This window comes from Scedosporium apiospermum (assembly GCF_000732125.1).
Source record: "Scedosporium apiospermum strain IHEM 14462 chromosome Unknown SEQ_SAPIO_0103, whole genome shotgun sequence".
Classification (NCBI taxonomy): domain Eukaryota; kingdom Fungi; phylum Ascomycota; class Sordariomycetes; order Microascales; family Microascaceae; genus Scedosporium; species Scedosporium apiospermum.
Genome location: NW_015971804.1, coordinates 59,468 through 76,917, shown reverse-complemented (window position 1 = coordinate 76,917; position 17,450 = coordinate 59,468). Strand labels below are relative to the sequence as shown.

Here is a 17,450-nt window from a genome sequence, read left to right as displayed (position 1 = left end):
TATTCGAGCCATATTTCCATTCTACAACCTCTCTGTGAGGACCTTGAGTCATTATTTTGGTCATTCTTACCCCCCAAAATTTCATCATGTCTGGAATGTTTCTCAACTTCGGTAAGAAGAGGTCAGCCTCGCCGCCAAAGCTGCATGACATTGGCAATGAGCTTTTCACACACGACGATATCCACGACATGTTTCTGTCCATGGTCAACGCGCAGATCGACCACGTCCTGTCCGATCCGCCGGCCCCAAACGCCAAGTTCACCGAAGCCGACCAAGGCGAGCTGGCCAAACTCGTGCAGGAGCAGATGAAGCGCGCCATCGACACCCGCAAGCGGGCGGTGCGGCAAGAAAGGCGAACCAATGTCTACACGCTGCTCAGCCGAGAATCGCTGGAGACATATCGTCAGATCAACTCGGCAGTAGTGATGATCGATCTCGGCGCTTGGCGCGGGGTTCACGTTCACCGTCATCTTTTCGGACGTGTCTGAGCCAAATACGGCGGTGGTATCGAAGGAACACGTCAAAACGTCTTTGGCTGTGGCGTGGTTGCTTTTTGTGCTTGCAATCTTGCGGGCGAGCTTTGTGAATTCTGTTCAGGCAATGCGGGAGGGCGCTGTCATCCATGCGCTCTTCAAATGGCGCATTCTCCGAGGTGGTTTTCTGCTGGGGGCATTCGTGGCTTCCGCTGAAGTGATTAGGGCGTACCAGTCGGCTGTCGCTATTACGGCTTTTGTTGTTATTGGGGCGATCGCGATTTTTGGGTTATATTCTAGTCTGAGAGCAAAGTGGTTGTATCGCAAGACTCTCAGGGAAACCCAGACCCGTTGATGAATTCAACTCCCTTGCAAATTGACTTGCAAGACCTGATTATGAGGATACTGGTTCTTGTTTACAAGAATTCAGGTGCGGTAAGCAATAATGGTATAAGATATACAGATATGCTAGATGTTGTAGCCATTTACAGAAGAGGACTAAGGTATAGCGTCATCGCCTTCTTTTTCTTGCGAATCATGGACATTGCTGCCCCGCTTCCTAGCAATTGGCCAAGTCCCTACCTGTGTACATGAGAATGAATGAGCTTTCCCTCGCCTACCTCCTCCTTCTCTCGCAAAAAATCGGACCAATTGACGCAAGGGTTATGGTCATCTCTTATCTCACAACCATACTCGTTAGAAAAGGTGTCCGCCTCCAGAAGCCCAAGTCAAGCGCTTAGGAGATCCGTCTGCTGAAATCCGCCAACATCAGAGAACTAGACATGACAGAACCAAATCCTGCTGATGGTGATGATGGAGGCAAGCTCAGGTCGGCAATTCTTTCTGATTACGACCTCAACAGTCCCATCTCGGCAGACCAAGGTGGGTTGCGATCGAACCTACCCGGATATGGCGATGTCCATTTCAGCCTGTTCCTCTGGAAAGTCTTCATCAATGCGCTAGGCTACACCGACGAGTCTTTAAGCAAACCCATTATCAGCATCATCAACACTTTCTCTTCCTTCAATCCATACCATAGTCAAGTCCCTCAACTCATCAAATCTGCGAAGCGCGGGATTCTGCTAGCTGGTGGTCTACCTATGGAATTCCCTACCATCAGCATCCACGAAAGTTTCTCCAACCTGACCAGTATAAATCTCAGAAATCTCATGAGCATGGGTACTGAGGAAATAGTCAAGGTGCAACTAGTAGACATGGTGGTGATGATTGGGGGTTGCGATAAGACTGTTCTAGCGCAGCTCATAGGCGGAATCTCTACCAACGTTCCCTTCTTACCTCTGTTAACTAGGCTGATAATACCTGGATCTGTAAAAGGGATTAGAGTCAGAGCTTGTATAGACTACAGAAATAGCTGGGATAAGTTTTGTGTAGACGAGGTCGACATTGAGGACATCATGGATATCAATAAAGAACTTACGCCAACGGCCAGGATAAGTAGTGTTATGGGAACTGCGAGCACTATAGCATATATTACTGCTGCTCTAGGTCTTATTAATCTTAAAGCTAGTACTATAAGCCCTACAGTGTCTTCGATGAAGCTATGTGTAGCTGAGGAAATGGGTAAGAATGCAGTAGTAATCCTCTAAGATAAAGGGGGGTTTAGGCCCTAGGGTCTCCTTGTGTATGAGAATTTCTTAAATACTATAATTGTACTGTAGGCTATTAGAGGGAGTACTAATACTATCGTGCATCTCATGGCTTTGGTCAATTGGCATCTAACTGTTAGGGGTCGAATTACAATTTAAATGTTTGATGAAATAAGTAGAAAGACTCCCCTACTTGTCGATTTGAAGCCTAGCGGCGAAAACTATATAACTGATTTCCATAACCCAGGAGGCATGTTAGCTCTCATGCATATACTCCGGCCTCTCCTCTACCTTAATGTGTAGGTATATAGGTTAGACACTTGGAGAATTACTTGACTAAACACCTTTCCACCTATTCGGCTATTCCAGGTATATTGTATAGTTGTTGGATGATCTTATCCATCTATCTTCTAGTTTAGTTGTCCTGTGTGGCAATCTGGTGCCCTAAGGAGTGGTGATGAAAGCTAGTGCGTTGAAAGACACTCGCCTGCTTCAGCATTGCGGCAAGGTATGCGTGTTTAAAAACAGCAGAGACCTCGCCTTGCGCATTGACTTGGATGACCTGGACGTTATGGAAGATTCGGTTCTGGTATTGCAGGGTATTGGGCTGGTGGGGAACCCTGGCATGCCAGAAGCTGGGCTTATCCCCATCCCCTGGAAGCTCGCTAAGAAGGGAGTCACGGATATGCTTAGAATTAGTGATGGAAGGATGAGCGGTATAGCTGGAGGCATAATTGTGCTATATATTTCGCCTGAGTTGGTGGACCCTGACTCAGTCTTTGGCATCGTTCAAGATGGCGACTTCATCTCTTGCAATGTAGCCGAGAGGCTGCTTCAGTTGGAAGTCGAAGAGAGCAAGGTTAAAAAGAGAATAGAAAATAGGAAGAAGAACTTGGCGGGAGGCAAAGGCCGAGATTCTTGGCAAGCGAGAAAAACCCAGCGCGGATACCTAGGGCTTTACGAAAGGAACGCTAACCAAGCCGAAAAGGGGTGCGACTTTGACTTTTTAACTGCATATCCAGAAGCATCAGTAGATACTATTTAGATATTTAGAATAAAAAAAAAAAGTGTTGCATGGTCTACGGCTCATGTCAGAACCTTGGAGCTCAGGCCACTAACGCTAATCCTGGGTGTAGTTTGGCAAGTACTGAGGAACGAGTACCTCCAAAGCCAGGCTGTCGGTCGCTGAGCGCGTTTGGGATATCGGGACTGATTGCGCAATAGCCCAATCAACATTAGAACAGTGCCACACATAAACTGGCTTTCAATATTGTTACCGGGTTCGAGAAGCCAAAGCAATCTACGCATTGGGATCGTGATCCAAGGGTCCAGCTATGGACGAGATGAAGCAGCACCAATGCCCGGCTCGGCCATCTTGTTCTCAAGCTGCTAGAATTATTGATTTAAAAAATGAAATGAAATAAAAAAAGAGGGAGGGAGGGAAAGCGGGAGAATTAGTCTAATAACGCGAAGGGGACCCAATGCTATATAGGTATGGGGGAATGCAATACACCTTTGTTTCTTGACAACCAGTCATGGGCACCTCGTCGCCCAATGGGCAATTCGGCACTCAAACCCAATAGTAGTCAGGCCAAGTCGGCATATCAGCTCAGGGGAGGGTGAAAAGGGTCTTTGTTTTTCGAATTTTGCCTGGTATTGTGATGCGCTCCTAGCCGTCCATCACTCTACTTTCCTGCGCAGGGGTTGTTACTGGTTGCTAATATCGCCAAGACTGTTCTCAATATCCATCATCCACGCAATCTCCTCACAAAGAATCCCTGCCTCTTCCTCAGAAAGATCTTGCATTGGCTCCCTCGGCTTCCCACCGTACCCGTAAAACTTGTCCAAGATCGCCTTGAATCCCGGAATCGCCCGCTTCGTCAGTGACCAATCGGCCCTCGCAAGATCCTGCTGAGCCTTCATCGCCTCCTTGGACATTCCGGCCACCGCGAGGTTATACACATTCACGCAGGCCCTAGGGAATACATTTGCTGCCCCTACTATTGCACCGCTGCCGCCGACCCAAACGGACGAGGAAATGAAATCCGCGACGCCGGCGAAAGAGAAATATAGGGACGACGACGCCTCAGCCTCGCGCTTGAGAAAGAGCTCCGATACGGATTGAGTTACGCTGGCGACACGAGCGAGCTTCCCGACGTTTCCGCAGGTGAATTTCGTACCAACTATATTTGGATGTTCCGCCAGCCTGGTGAGAGTATCCGAATCAATGTCAATTCCCGACACGGCGCCCGGGTAATTGTAGATGATAACAGGTAGAGGGCTCCCGTCGGCGACTTTGGTAAAGTAGCGCTCGATCGTCGGCGTATCCATCGCCCATTTGAAGAATGACGGTACCATGAGTAGCACGGCATCGCCTCCCTCCCTTGCAGCAGCTTCACATAGCCTCAGAGTACCTCTGACGGATTGATCTGATGCTCCGACAATGAGGCATGTTTTGGTGAAGCCTGCGGCATCGAGAGCATTGCGAGTGACGCGGGTAACTTGAGCCCGCTCTTCGGGAGTGAGGTAGACGGCTTCGCCGTTTGAACCATTCGTGACGATCCCCACCACGCCAGCGCGTGCCAGACGGACGGCGTGCTTTGCGATGGTGTCCGTGTCGAGGTCTTGGGTCTCGGGGTGGTAAAAGACCTGTGTAGGTGCGTATATACCGGGGAGGAGCTGTTGAGGCATGGTCGAGGTTCAGGATATGAGATGATGACGATTGAATTGCGAGTGTAATGCTTGTAGTTGCTGAGCTTCACCTCAGTGAAAGATCCTGAAAATCGCGGTAAACTTGTGTAGGAGCAAAACTGGCAAACAGCTTCCCTTCTCTCGGAAAGCTCCTGAGCTCTGAAGCCTCCTAACCTTTCGAAGCTCCGTGAGGGGCCTTTGGCCTGGGTGCCTCATCCGCTTACCCCCAAGCCGGTGGCAACCCTCGGCCATGATCCTGCATAGAACTATGTTCATCGTATGATGGAAGTGGAGCGTGCTTCCACGGGGCATTAAACCGTCATTCGGCTCTAAATCTAGCAGACCGGCCCACATTCACCTACTTCGTAGATGGGGCTCCATGGGGAAAAGCGGCAAAGTTGGCACATCGCCAAGACTAAATTTCGACCAGCTAGCGGGGGTAGGCGGCAGGACTTCCGGACACCAAAAGACCCTGGAAACGGCCCCCTCCCACATTTTGCTAGCTTTTCCAAATCGGGAATTCGGCGATGACCTCCACTTGGTTTACTTTCCCTGGCGGAGCAGGAACGAATACCCAGTAACCCCCGTTCCCCGTTTTGATTACCACGCGGGGGGAGGTGGGAATGAGAGATCCCGGTAGCCTACCCCAGTATCGACTTCTGTTAGCTCATGAGTCTAGATCCAGATAATCAGGTCTCTTTATGAGAGATGCACTTCGTCCTTAGTTTGACCGGTGGAGCCTTCGCTTTCCAAGGCTTGTAATCCGGTACCCCAGAGCAACCCTTATGGCTTTGGAGCTTATCCTTCAACGGATGTTCCGACCCGGTGGATTCTCTGGACAACAGCTTAAATTTGGCAAGCTTGCTGCTTTTAAACCTACTCTTCTTGTCACTGTCATAAACGTTGCGTCGTGTGTCCCGGAGAAGCCATCACCCTCAGTGACCTCTAATCCTCCAGACGGCCTTTACAACATTGATTCCTTTTCATTTTCAAATTCACATCCACCTCCCCCTTTCCCATTCTTAAAATAGTTACAGCCAAGATGACGGTGCCAGGCCCCACGGTCGAAGATGTCAAGATTGTTGACTTCAAGGTATTCGACCTTCGCTTCCCGACAAGCTTGAACGGTGTCGGCTCCGACGCGATGCACGTCGGCACCAATGGATCCCAACCTTATATCCAGCTCATCACAGACCGTCCCGGCCTCATAGGGGAGGGGATTGTACGTTTTTGCTAGAATCCCATTTCACCTGACGTTCCCCAAAGTCCCGGGACTAACAAAATCATGTCTTCAACGAACAGGCGTTCAGCAACGGCCGAGGCAACGAGCTTATCTGCATGTGCCTCGAAACCTTTGCCAAGCGTGTCGTCGGTAAGACTATGCACGAGCTCACCCGCAACATGGGCAAGACCTGGCGTTACATGGTTTCCGATTCCCAATACCGGTGGGTCGGTCCCGAAAAGAGCGTAACCCACCTCTCCATGGCTGGAGTCATGAACGGCGTGTGGGACCTCTGGGGCAAGATTCTTCGCAAGCCCGTGTGGCAGATTGTCTGTGACATGTCACCCGAAGAGATAGTGCGGTGCATTGACTTCCGGTACATCACCGATGTCATCACCCCTGAGGAAGCTGTCGAGATGCTGAAGAAGGCGCAGGTGGGGAAGGAGCAGAGGTTGGCGGAAGCGTTTGGGAACGTCGCCGTTCCCGCATACTCGACCAGCCCCGGCTGGATGGCGCTGTCGGGAGATAAGATGCGAGAGGTGCTAGATGAGGAGATTAAGATGGGGTATAAGGTTTTTAAGTTCAAGGTCGGGTCGGGTGTGGAGGCGGATAGAGCCAAGTTGGCGACTGTGCGGTCGGTGATAGGGTATGATAAGGGGTTTCAGTTGATGATTGATGCAAATCAGGTACGTTTCTGAGTTTTCCCGTATTGAAGATGAACTGATATTAATATAGCTGGAGTAGGTATGGAGCGTTCCCGAAGCTATCGAGTACATGAAGCAGCTGGTCGAGTTTCAGCCGGTATTCATTGAGGGTAAGGGAGTGGATATTGAGGAACCCAATCAGCGGAAATGCAGTAGCTGACTTTTATACGATTAACAGAACCAACCAATCCTGACGATGTCCTTGGCCACGCTGCCATCCGGAAGGCTCTCAAGCCTTTCGGCGTTGGTGTCGCAACTGGAGAGGCAGCCCAGAATCGCGTCACATTCAAGCAACTTCTTCAGGCTGACGCCATTGACGTCTGCCAAATCGATGCTGTCAGACTTGGAAGTGTTAACGAATGCTTGGTAAGGACTTCGGATAGCGCAGACTTGGAAAGCCAACCCACCTAGAGCCTCCAGCACACTAACGGTATCCTAATGCAGGCCGTCATGCTCATGGCCTCCAAGTTCGACGTCCCCTGTGTTCCACATAATGGCGCCATGGGCCTTACCGAGCTTACTTCGCATCTCAGCCTTATCGACTACGTGGCGATCACCGGCCGCAAGTCCATGCTTGAGTATGCCGACAGCTTCCGTGAAAACCTTCGCCATCCAAGTAGGATCATCGATGCTCATTACGAAACTCCTCTGGCTCCCGGATACTCTATTGGGTACACTGACGAGGCGTTGGAGAGGTACATATATCCTACTGGGAGCTTTTGGAAGTCTGAGGCTGGTTTGAATATTATCAATCAGCCTACCGGCGGGGAGCTATAGGGAGGATGTTTTAGAAGATACTTCGTACACAGGACAGATTCAACGCGTGTATCATTGCAACTTCTAGACTTGTTGTTTCATTATGATATTGGGAATAATTTACAGAGTATTAGATACATGACAAGATTCTTTGCTTTCTCTGCATGTCTTCTAGGATTGTGACGACTGTGCCTAGACTGGAGATCGCCCAGGGCCGTATGTTTTGAATGGCCAAAGTTTGTAATTCATCAATGTCTGGAACTAGGTGCTTCAAGACTGGACTAAACGACGAAAGAGTCAGGACAATGACGGCGCCGAGGGATCTACACTTCCCGCATTAGCGTTCTTCGATTTTTGTGTCTGTAATATCTTGTTACTCGTGCGAGTGAAACTTACGACAGAGAAAACGTCCACGTGTACGGGCTTGGTTTTTTGAGGACAACCGTTGCATGCTGCAGATACAACCGACAGCTTTCGATACTCAGCGCCGCCTTTTCTATGATTGACTCCGGATGCGGCCCGGGATTCATGGAAATATTCAGCACAAATGGACGATAGATGATGTGCCGCGCAGCAAAGTAACGAATCCTCAAAACCGCCTCACGATCATTCGCTGCCGGACCCACGACCAAGGAGGGTCGATAGGCCTCTGGTATGGACGCGTACCACAAATTGAGCTGCCTTTGGAGCTCGTCACATACGCCCATCATGGAAGATATCTCTTGAGTCGAAAACTCTTCGGGCGCCATCAGGGATGTGGATGACAGAGTTAGGTCGTACCTCTTTCGGCTAGGGTAGAGGGAATTATGGATACGATTTAGGAGCCGGCGGATGGAAGTTTCGGCCAAGAAGCAGGTGTGTATCATCCCGCCGAGGTTACTGCAGGAGGGCAATGGCGTCTCGTCGATCAGCTGTTGCAAGCCGCTCCGAGGAAGTTCGAGCTCGGCGAGACGGTCGCATTCGACGAGAAATGAGGACCAGACTAACCGGAGGGTGCTTTCACGGGATTCGGCGCTTTCATTACGGGCATCAAAACTAGATTATAATGTTAGCTCCCATCCCGGGAGCGAAAAAGAAAGGAAAGAAAAAAAAATTAAAGCGAGGGCATCACAAGGAGAAAATCCGGCGTACCCTGACAGCTTGAACTGTAGAAAGGTACAAGCTGAATGGATCAACCTCCAACTTTGCAGTGGCCTAACGATGTAGGCAAAATAAATGCTCGCGAGCACTAAAGTTTGGGCTAAAGGAACACTGTACGAAACCGACCAAGACGATAGCGATAGCAATGTCGGCATGGCATGCTGCATGAATTCCATTCCGGGAGGCGACGCAGAGAAGTCCCTCGTCTCAGGTGACACCATCGAAGCTGCGCCGACGGCGAGGACGGAGAGGCACATGGCAGACTCGACGCTCGAATCTACACCACGATCAAGGAATGCGAGATATATCCTGCGGAATGACTCCTCGTCTAGAACCGGGTGGTTGGCGTGTGCCGTGGCGAAGAAGCTGTCGACGAGGCAGTCGGCGGTTTCCCGATCAACGCGGATCGGTGGCGCTGGAGAAGGAAGAGATTCGAAGGACAATTGGGGTGGGAGCGGATTCTTCGATTCGAGGAGGAAGAATAGGTCATTTGGGTAGTCACCCACAAGGGCTTTCATGGCTGGAAGGCCCAGAAGGTAGCTAGACGAAGTCTTGTGTTTGTGTGGGATCTCAAGGGGAGGTAGTGCGGAGACGTCTGGCTGTCGGTCGCAGGCCTGGGAGGGCCATGGCGTAAGTGGAACATTGAGGCGGTTGCCGACCCCAGGTACGGAGGAGGTGTGGCTGTTTGGCGAAGTGCCTTGAACATCTTCTTGAGCGGCTCGAAGTTGAAGTTCGGATGATAGGGCGTCCACGGCACGGGTGTGGAGGTCTAGTGCGGACTCAATGTGTCGAAGTTTATGCAGGATCTCTCTCGTGCCTCCAGATGTATCAATCCTAAATACAAAATATCTTGATGGTTGATATCTACCGTCTCTGGCTCGTAGAATGTACTGGAAATGTCTTGCACATACCTCTGGGAGGGCATCTCATCATAGTGACACTCCACCTCGGCCTCCAGACAATTCCTGCATCTTGGCTTTCCAGCATCGCAGCGGCGTTTCCTTAGGGTTTCAAGTTAGCACTAGAGAGAGGGCAGGGGCATTGAACAATACACCCAATCCAAAAAGACCCGGTTACCCGCCGAGTGGGGATCGCTTACCGGTGACGGCAAAACGAGCAAGCCAGAGCTACTCTTTTCCGATTAAAGCTCATGGCTACAAGTCTTCTGCAGCGACTGAAGATAAGAGATAGTGAGATGCAAGGTCTCAGGCGGCAAGAGAAGCCGTCGGGGGGAGGAGGAAGAGAAACCTGGGGCGTTGGGGGATGCAGGATCTGGGGGGTTACATGTAAATCTGCATTGATTCGGTTAGGTTCACCCGAACCCGCATTTGGTTAGAGCTGGACCTAAGCTAGACCCTCCTGAGTCCTGACCGCCCCGATTTACACTCCCACGGTGTGTGCGGGTCTACAATGAATCTAGTGCCATCAGCCGATGATTGGGGGGCGAGTCTGTAGACGCAATTTTTCGTATCCCTTGTGCTAGTTATAACCTCTCGAACCATGTTAAAAATTGTACATAGAATACGGAAGACAAGCTTGAAAAGCCCTGGGTATTGATATCTGGTTGCCGGGCTTTTGTACCGGACTTATGGAGAAGAAAAACTCGAAATTAAAAAGAAAACCTTGTTGGCTCGGTCTGCCCCTCTGAGAACGAAAAGTGGAGCTGGGTGGTCATAAACTATTCCGACCTTAATTTCCTATTCCATGGGTCATTTAGACACGCCCTTCAACATGCTCAGAGCTCTCACTCTGCTTGCCTTCAGCAGCTTCGGCAATCCTTCGCTCTTCAGCCTCGATGAAGGCAAGAGGTCTTTCACGCTGCGTAAGATCAGGCTTGCCACAGACGAAGATGGAGGGGTTCTGGATGAAAATCTGGTCCATATCCTCCAGGGTTCGACGAGTGGTCTCTGGGTAAAGGAGGTAGACAACAGGGAAGTACGCCCAGCAGATGACAGCGAAGACTACTGCAGTTAGACACAAATACTATTCTGCTTCCTTTCCTTAGAGAATCTTATTCCGAGGGAGGGGACAACTTACTAAGATAGAATCCCCATTTGAGGTTGTCGACGCCAACTTTGGTGAACTGTGTGACAATAAAGCCGCCCATCCAGTTGGTGGCTGTGGCCGCCGCCGCACCCCTAGTTCGCCAGCCGATGGAGTTGATTTCGGAGTTATAGACCCAAGCGACCTTGGCGAAACTAGTTCCGTAGAAGAAGTAGTAGAGGAAGAACATTGCTGTTACAACTCGGCCCAGCTGTGATGGTGTTAGCATTGTAAGCCTATCATAGGATGCGTGCTTTCAGTGAAAGGGCACCCACAGTTGCCTCCTTAGATTCATCGCTCTGGGCAGCCTTGAGACAGAGAGATGCAATAAGATAACAAGAGCCCATTGTAGAAGCACCGTACAGCATCATCCTGGAATGTAGCGGTTAGTACCATATCTACCTTCAGGAAGTCTCTCAGCAATGCGGTTTCACTTACTTGCGGCGGCCAAAGTTGTCAATAAGGAGCAAACAGCAGAATGCAGCACCTAGGTAAATGGTTCCATTAACGCCAGTCAAGAGTCGGCTTGTCTGCTCATCATAGCCAACGCTCTGCTGGAGAAGGGTAGGAAGGTAGTATCCGAGAGCGTTCACACCGCTGAATTGCTGCATAAACTGGGTACCGCAAGAGAGCAACAATCGGCGGAAGGTCTGCGTCTTGTCTCGGCCCCGGAGAACATCCGTGACCGGGACCCGATCCTTCCTTTCGAGCTCGATAGTACCTTGAATGGAGAGGAACTCGGCCGAAACTTCCGGATGATCAAGGGGCGTGTCCTTTCCATGAAGACGAGCAATTACCTTGCGAGCGGCTTCATGGCGGTCCTTGAGCATAAGCCACCTAGGAGATTCTGGGACGCATAAGAGGGCGGACGCAACGACGATGGGGAAAAGAAGCTGAAATCCAAGGGGGAACCGCCATTGCAGGGGCCCGGAATGGAAAAAGAGTCCATAGTTCATCCAATTCGCGAGGCAAAAGGCGGCAGTGTTGCAGAGAGAGCCGACAACGACGAGCTTGCCTCGGATGCGAGGCTTGGAGCATTCGGCTTGAAATACCGGGCATGTGGACGAAGAGACGCCTATGTAGGTCGGGATTACAAGTATTAGTATGCTTTCGCGACGATGAAATTCACAGATGGTAGTCGAGGCTATAAGAAACTAGCTTACCCATTCCGAATCCGTTGATTATTCGGCCGATAATCATCTGGGGGAGGTGCCAGGAAACGATCTGTAGAAGGGCGCCGATGAAGTTGGTCGTCAATCCCACCGCGATTGTCTTGCGCCTTCCGAGTTTATCTCCCAGCGTAAAGGCAAAAATGGCCCCGAAAAAGGCTCCAAGCTAATGAGGATAGGGCCAATTAGCGAGATGATCGTTGCGAAGCCCACTCTGGGGCAAAGGTGTTGGACTGTGCTACTACTTACAGCGAAGCAGCTGGACGTGATACCCGATACATTCGCCTTGCTTGTCTCTGGGAACCATTTTTTAAAGTCCTTGGAGATCAGGACGCCCGAGAACACTCCCTGATCGTAACCGAACCATGACATGGAAGCTAAGAAGAGTTGAGAAGTTAGTCGGGCACTCAACAGGTTGTTGTGGAGACCTGGTGCTCGCAGGGCATGAAATTTGAAACGTACTGGCATTCACCAAGGTAATGAGCACGATCAGGGCCGTGCCGCTGAAGCGTTCGCTGAGCCTGAGCATGGTGGCAATTGCGGCTAATAGAAGAGATGTGCCCTTGCGAATGGATGCTTGGGAAGGAATTTGAAAGAACAATGTGTAAATGGGAGTTCCCGATAAACCCTTATTCCGTCAGGCGTTGAGAGCGCTCCGAGGGAAACGTACAGACTCGACGAATATATATATTCGTATGTCCAACAACAACGCTTCTCACAGGCGATGTGATGGTGTTGACAGGGATTTGCCTCAGTTTCGCCTTCCTGACAGGAGACACCTGCGTGAGACTAGTGTAGAACAAGGAGTATTCGAGCCCTTTCCTCATTGGACTTGAATGTTAGCTAAATCGAGCATCGGATGAGACCCCACGGGGCCCGTATGCGGAGATGGAGTGTATGGAGAAAGATGGGGAGTGGCACCCTGAGCGCGGGGACGGAAATTAGGGGTCTGGAGGTGGATGAGCTGCCCCATGCATTATTTCACGATTATCGATCGACTTGTGGTTGTGTGAGGTGCGGAGAAGTGAAGAACGTACGTCTGTCTCCCCTTAGCTTCTGTCATTGACCATTCGAGCGAGGAAAAATTAATTCTCAGAGCCGAGGGTTCGCCAAGACCCCGGATCGACAGCTTTAGCATCCTCCTCGTTTCCCTTGGGTCTAGTTACTAGTACGAAGGCTGCCGGTCGCACGCTAGTGTTCATTATGGGGATCGAGTTAGTCCCAATCTGCCTACTCCGTACAGTGTCTGGTAGATCGGGTCTTCGAGCACATCTGCCGGTTCATGAGTGGCTGTAAGAAAAAGAGACTAGCAGGGGATGCGGGGATGAACGGCAGGTTGAGCCGCATGCCGATTATCCCACGTACATACCAAGACAGCAAGACAGCAAGACAGTAAGACAGGGGTGGTTCCTTGGCTGACCTGACCGAGAAAGCCAAGGGTATCGGCGGCAGCAGAAGCCGAGGGGAAGGAACTCGTGTAGGGAAAGAACCCAAGGCCAACTCCGCTCCTCCATTTTCAATTGACATCATTGACATCGAAAACCACCACGTTCGGGGATAGCCGTCGCGTATCTGCGGAAGCCTACCCTCTCACAACCAGCATCGAGGTTTCCCATGCCGTCAAGTTTCAACGTTTATGGCCGGCCCAAAAGAGATTAATATTAGAGTGATCTCTACGTCCACCATCGACAGCTCGTTTCTGGTCTTACCTCCGAACAGCCTCGCACCACCTTCGCCCAATAGTCCAAGTTTCCCTTTTTTTCGTGTTTACTTCGTCTCGGGATTTCTCAAAAAGCATCAAGTCTTTCGGCCCTCCTTTGTCGGCGAAACCTAACCCCTCCGAGAACATCGAAAACCGCCACGATGACCACCAGCTCGTAGGTAGTAACCTAGACACCAGAAATCTATTACCACTCTCCCTCCGATATGATAAAAATTTAATTGCCACCCAGCCACTAACTATACTAGCAAAAAACCAATTCTCGTCACAGGTGCCACTGGATTCATTGGAGCTCACATCGTTGATAATCTCCTCTCCCGTGGCCTGAAGGTGCGAGGTACTACACGATCACTGGCCAAAGGTCAGACCATGATCAACGCACGACCACAGTATAAGGGCCATCTCGAGTTCATACAAATTCCCGACTTTGAAAAGTCTGCCGATTTTACTAGTGCCGTTGACGGTGTAGGCGCTATCATCCACACAGCAAGCGTATGCATCCATCCCCCTTACTCCCGTACACCCTACGCATAATAGACTAACATGGTATATATATAAACAGCCGTTGAATTATGCTGCCAAGGACAACGAAAAGGAGCTTGTTCTCCCAGCCATCCGTGGTGTTCGTGCTATCCTACAGGCAGCAGCGACGAACCCTGAAATTACACGCGTGGTCATCACATCTTCCTTTGCTTCAGTACTTGATACTAATCGCAAGGCCCCTTCATACTTTACTTACACTGGGGCAGATTGGAACCCCATAACCTACAAAGAGTCTATTGACAGCTCTACCCCTGCCTTTATTTCTTACCGTGGTTCTAAGAAGTTTGCTGAGCTTGAGGCTTGGAGCTTTGTCAAAGAGAACACGAAGAAACCGACTTTTGACATTGTTACACTCTGCCCTCCTATGACGTTTGGCCCGATTGTACATCCCATCAACAGTGTCGATGATCTAAACGAGTCTAACGCCAACCTGTGGAGTATCGCTAAGGGCATCAAGCCCCTCCCAGTGTCACGAGTTCCTTTCTGGATCGATGTTCGGGATTTAGCCCAGGCTCACGTCGAAGCACTGCTACGACCTGAGGTTGGAGGAAGACGATATACACTAGCATCGCCAGAGCGGTTCTCGTATGAGAAGGCTGCGCAGATTATGGTGGATTGCTGTGTAGCCTTAAAGGGTGTGGAGTTTGAGAAGCAGGTTATTGATGAGTCGTACGGTCTGGATGGCGAGACGGCGGCGAAGGAGCTTGGTATTGAGTATCATTCTTTCCGGGAAACTGTAACCGATTTAATCTCTGGCTTGATTGGTAGTGGCAAATAGCTGAAAATGGGAAAAAAAGAGAAAAAAAATTGTTTCGGTAGTAAATGGTGTTAGAGTCTGTCTAAGGGGTAAGCGATCGTCTGACTAGAATCCCGAGATGGCTCGTGCCGTTCAACCCGATTTCCCAAGATTGTCGCCTCCAAGGTCCCCACATACTCTAGAAAATCTAAGTATGCATGTGCAGATATAACGGCAATAGTCTACTCTCAGACGCGGGAGTGATCCGCACATCTCCATCGTAAAAACTAACTGGAAGGCACAACGCTAAGCCTTCTCCCTACAGACAGTTAAGGTAGCCCAAGAGACCAGCGCGGAAACACGGCATATTCAGAGTCGTATGCTCCCGCCCCATGAACGGCCCTTGGCGTGAGAGGAGGCAGTATGATCAGATCTACACCGCGCTAACGCACAGCGGCGGCCACTTATACCCGCATGACAATCGGGGGTAGTCGGGCCGCCACTACATTCCCTGTTCCCCGCATAAAGAAGACCCGAAAGAACTTTCGTGAATACACCCGACTAGTGGATATTTTCCGTCGGAGCTTGGACGCAAAATCTTGGGATTTGGTCGATAAAGAGAAGTTCTGTTCGTCTCCCCCGAAAATTATATCTGGGAAGGCACGTTGTCATCACGAGAAGGGACAGCCCGAAAACGGTGGGCTCAGAGGCTCATTTCAAAAGAGAGAACTTCCTTTGCTGGCTTCCCAAAGATGTATCCTGACACCTTTGAAGGTTTTGCCGTTTATTCGGCTGACAAGTGGAATCAGCCAAAGCGGTTTGAGGTGAGCTGTGAAATTTTACATACGGACATACTAAGGTGCTGACGTGACATCTAGTTTAAACCAAAGCCCTTTGGCGATCGGGATATCGATGTCAAGATCATTGCTTGCGGAGTCTGCGGTTCCGACGTCCACACTGTCACTGGAGGGTGGGGAAACAAAAACTGGCCCATCATCCCTGGACATGGTAAGATCACAACTAGGAACTCCGCTGCGAAATCTTGATCTAACAAAGGCTACCACCTAGAAATAATCGGCGAAGCCGTGCGTGTAGGGCCACAGGTCACTACCGTAAAGGTCGGTGACCGTGTCGGCGTTGGAGCTCAGATCTATGCCTGCCTCGACTGCGATACCTGCAAAGAGGGCAACGAGACCTACTGCAAACAGCAACTCGATACCTATGGAGCCGTGTACCCCGACGGCACTCTCGCACAGGGCGGTTACTCTTCTCATATACGTTCACACGAGCACTTCACCTTCCCCATCCCAGAGGGCCTTCAGACTGAGCTTGCGGCGCCTATGCTTTGCGCTGGATTAACTGCCTATTCTCCGCTTGTGCGAAACGAAGTCGGTCCCGGAAAGAAGGTCGGAATTGTTGGAATGTAAGGCCTTCCCCCCCCCCCCCCCCCCCCCCCCCCCCCCGCCGGAGGACGGAGTCCTAACCACTCATCGTGCTCCTGTATTATAGCGGGGGCATTGGCCACTTTGGCATCCTATTCAGCAAGGCCCTCGGCGCCGAAACATGGGCCATCTCCCGTACCGACCGCAAAAAGGATGACGTCCTCGCCATGGGCGCCGACGGCTTCCTCGAGACCCGCACTGAGGGGTGGAACGAACCCCACGAGATGACATTTGATGTTATTCTATCCACGGCTAGCGGTGATGACGGCTTCGACCTGAGCCCGTACCTTTCTCTGCTCCGGGTCCACGGCAAATTTGTTGCCGTCGGCCTCCCCGAGGGCGAGGGCTGGAAAGTGAGGCCTCAGAGCCTGCTTGGTAATGGTTGCTTCATAGGAAGTAGCCATCTTGGTAGCCGAGAGGAGACCTTGGATATGCTGAAGTTGGCGGCTGAGAAGGGGATTAAGAGCTGGGTTGAGACAATTCCAATTGGTGAGGAGGGGTGTGGTAAGGCTTGTAGGTGTTTTACCATTTCTTTTCATTTCTAGTTCTTCACGAAGGTGGCGTTAACATATGATATTTAGTGGAGCGTGTGCATAACAACGACGTCAAGTATAGGTTCACTTTGACAGACTATGACAAGCAGTTCAAGTATTAGGTGGCCAGGCCAAGGTGGGTTTGTGGAATCGGACGGAGGCTACCGCGTTGGGGAGGAACGGTATGGATGGAAATATATACGGCGCTGGGGACATAGACTTAGACTACTTGGAATCTGAATTTCAACCGATGTAGCGAGACTGGTTACTACGGCATCGGGCTTGGTATTGAATCCGAATATGCTCAGGTCGTGATCTTACAGTAGTGCCGAGATAGATACTCCATTGCAAGACTAGGTGTGTTGGTTTCCTTCTTCCTGTTCTTCTTTTCTTTTGAAAATTCCGCCAGTGGCGAAATTTCAGGTGGTGGGATGCGTTGGTGCATAGGGCAGTTGGTAGCATGTGGCAAGCGTGGCTCGTGGAATGTGGCAGTGGCTGCCACATGGCAAGCATGGCAAGCGGAGGCATGGAATAAAAGGGGAAGAATTTCAGTTAGACCAAGGAGGAATTAGGGACAGTTAGAAAGAGAATAGAAAAGAATAGCGATGTGAAGAAAAACGCCCTGGATTTATAGGCGACTATACTCCAAGCTGGAAGTAATAATAGTCTGA

The 17,450-nt window shown here is 50.5% G+C and overlaps 4 protein-coding genes and 2 pseudogenes across 4 annotated transcripts; 3 read left to right on the top strand and 3 right to left on the bottom strand.

The window, feature by feature from the left end:
• Positions 1-86: 86 nt before the first annotated feature.
• On the top strand, positions 87-488 carry SAPIO_CDS6404 (annotated as a pseudogene; the record flags this gene model as incomplete).
• Positions 489-3,787: 3,299 nt separating this feature from the next.
• On the bottom strand, positions 3,788-4,771 carry SAPIO_CDS6403 (annotated as a pseudogene; the record flags this gene model as incomplete).
• Positions 4,772-5,813: 1,042 nt separating this feature from the next.
• On the top strand, positions 5,814-7,474 carry SAPIO_CDS6402 (putative Galactonate dehydratase; the record flags this gene model as incomplete). The annotated part of the gene is made up of 5 exons (XM_016788517.1): positions 5,814-5,993; positions 6,074-6,679; positions 6,738-6,807; positions 6,876-7,063; positions 7,142-7,474. 5 exons carry the CDS (start codon positions 5,814-5,816, stop codon positions 7,472-7,474), a joined length of 1,377 nt encoding a protein of 458 aa, XP_016641808.1.
• Positions 7,475-7,845: 371 nt separating this feature from the next.
• Positions 7,846-9,745, bottom strand: SAPIO_CDS6401 (uncharacterized protein; the record flags this gene model as incomplete). Its single annotated transcript, XM_016788516.1, has 4 exons — positions 7,846-8,488; positions 8,720-9,427; positions 9,505-9,594; positions 9,693-9,745. 4 exons carry the CDS (start codon positions 9,743-9,745, stop codon positions 7,846-7,848), a joined length of 1,494 nt encoding a protein of 497 aa, XP_016641807.1.
• A 561-nt stretch (positions 9,746-10,306) lies between these two features.
• Positions 10,307-12,334, bottom strand: SAPIO_CDS6400 (uncharacterized protein; the record flags this gene model as incomplete). The annotated part of the gene is made up of 7 exons (XM_016788515.1): positions 10,307-10,557; positions 10,631-10,847; positions 10,912-11,008; positions 11,075-11,711; positions 11,800-11,971; positions 12,055-12,182; positions 12,268-12,334. 7 exons carry the CDS (start codon positions 12,332-12,334, stop codon positions 10,307-10,309), a joined length of 1,569 nt encoding a protein of 522 aa, XP_016641806.1.
• A 1,334-nt stretch (positions 12,335-13,668) lies between these two features.
• On the top strand, positions 13,669-16,901 carry SAPIO_CDS6399 (Isopropanol dehydrogenase (NADP(+)); the record flags this gene model as incomplete). The annotated part of the gene is made up of 8 exons (XM_016788514.1): positions 13,669-13,682; positions 13,774-14,017; positions 14,088-14,775; positions 15,579-15,628; positions 15,683-15,812; positions 15,873-16,227; positions 16,314-16,750; positions 16,828-16,901. The coding sequence occupies 8 exons, from the start codon at positions 13,669-13,671 to the stop codon at positions 16,899-16,901; spliced, it is 1,992 nt and encodes a 663-aa protein (XP_016641805.1).
• Between the last annotated feature and the right edge of the window lie 549 nt (positions 16,902-17,450).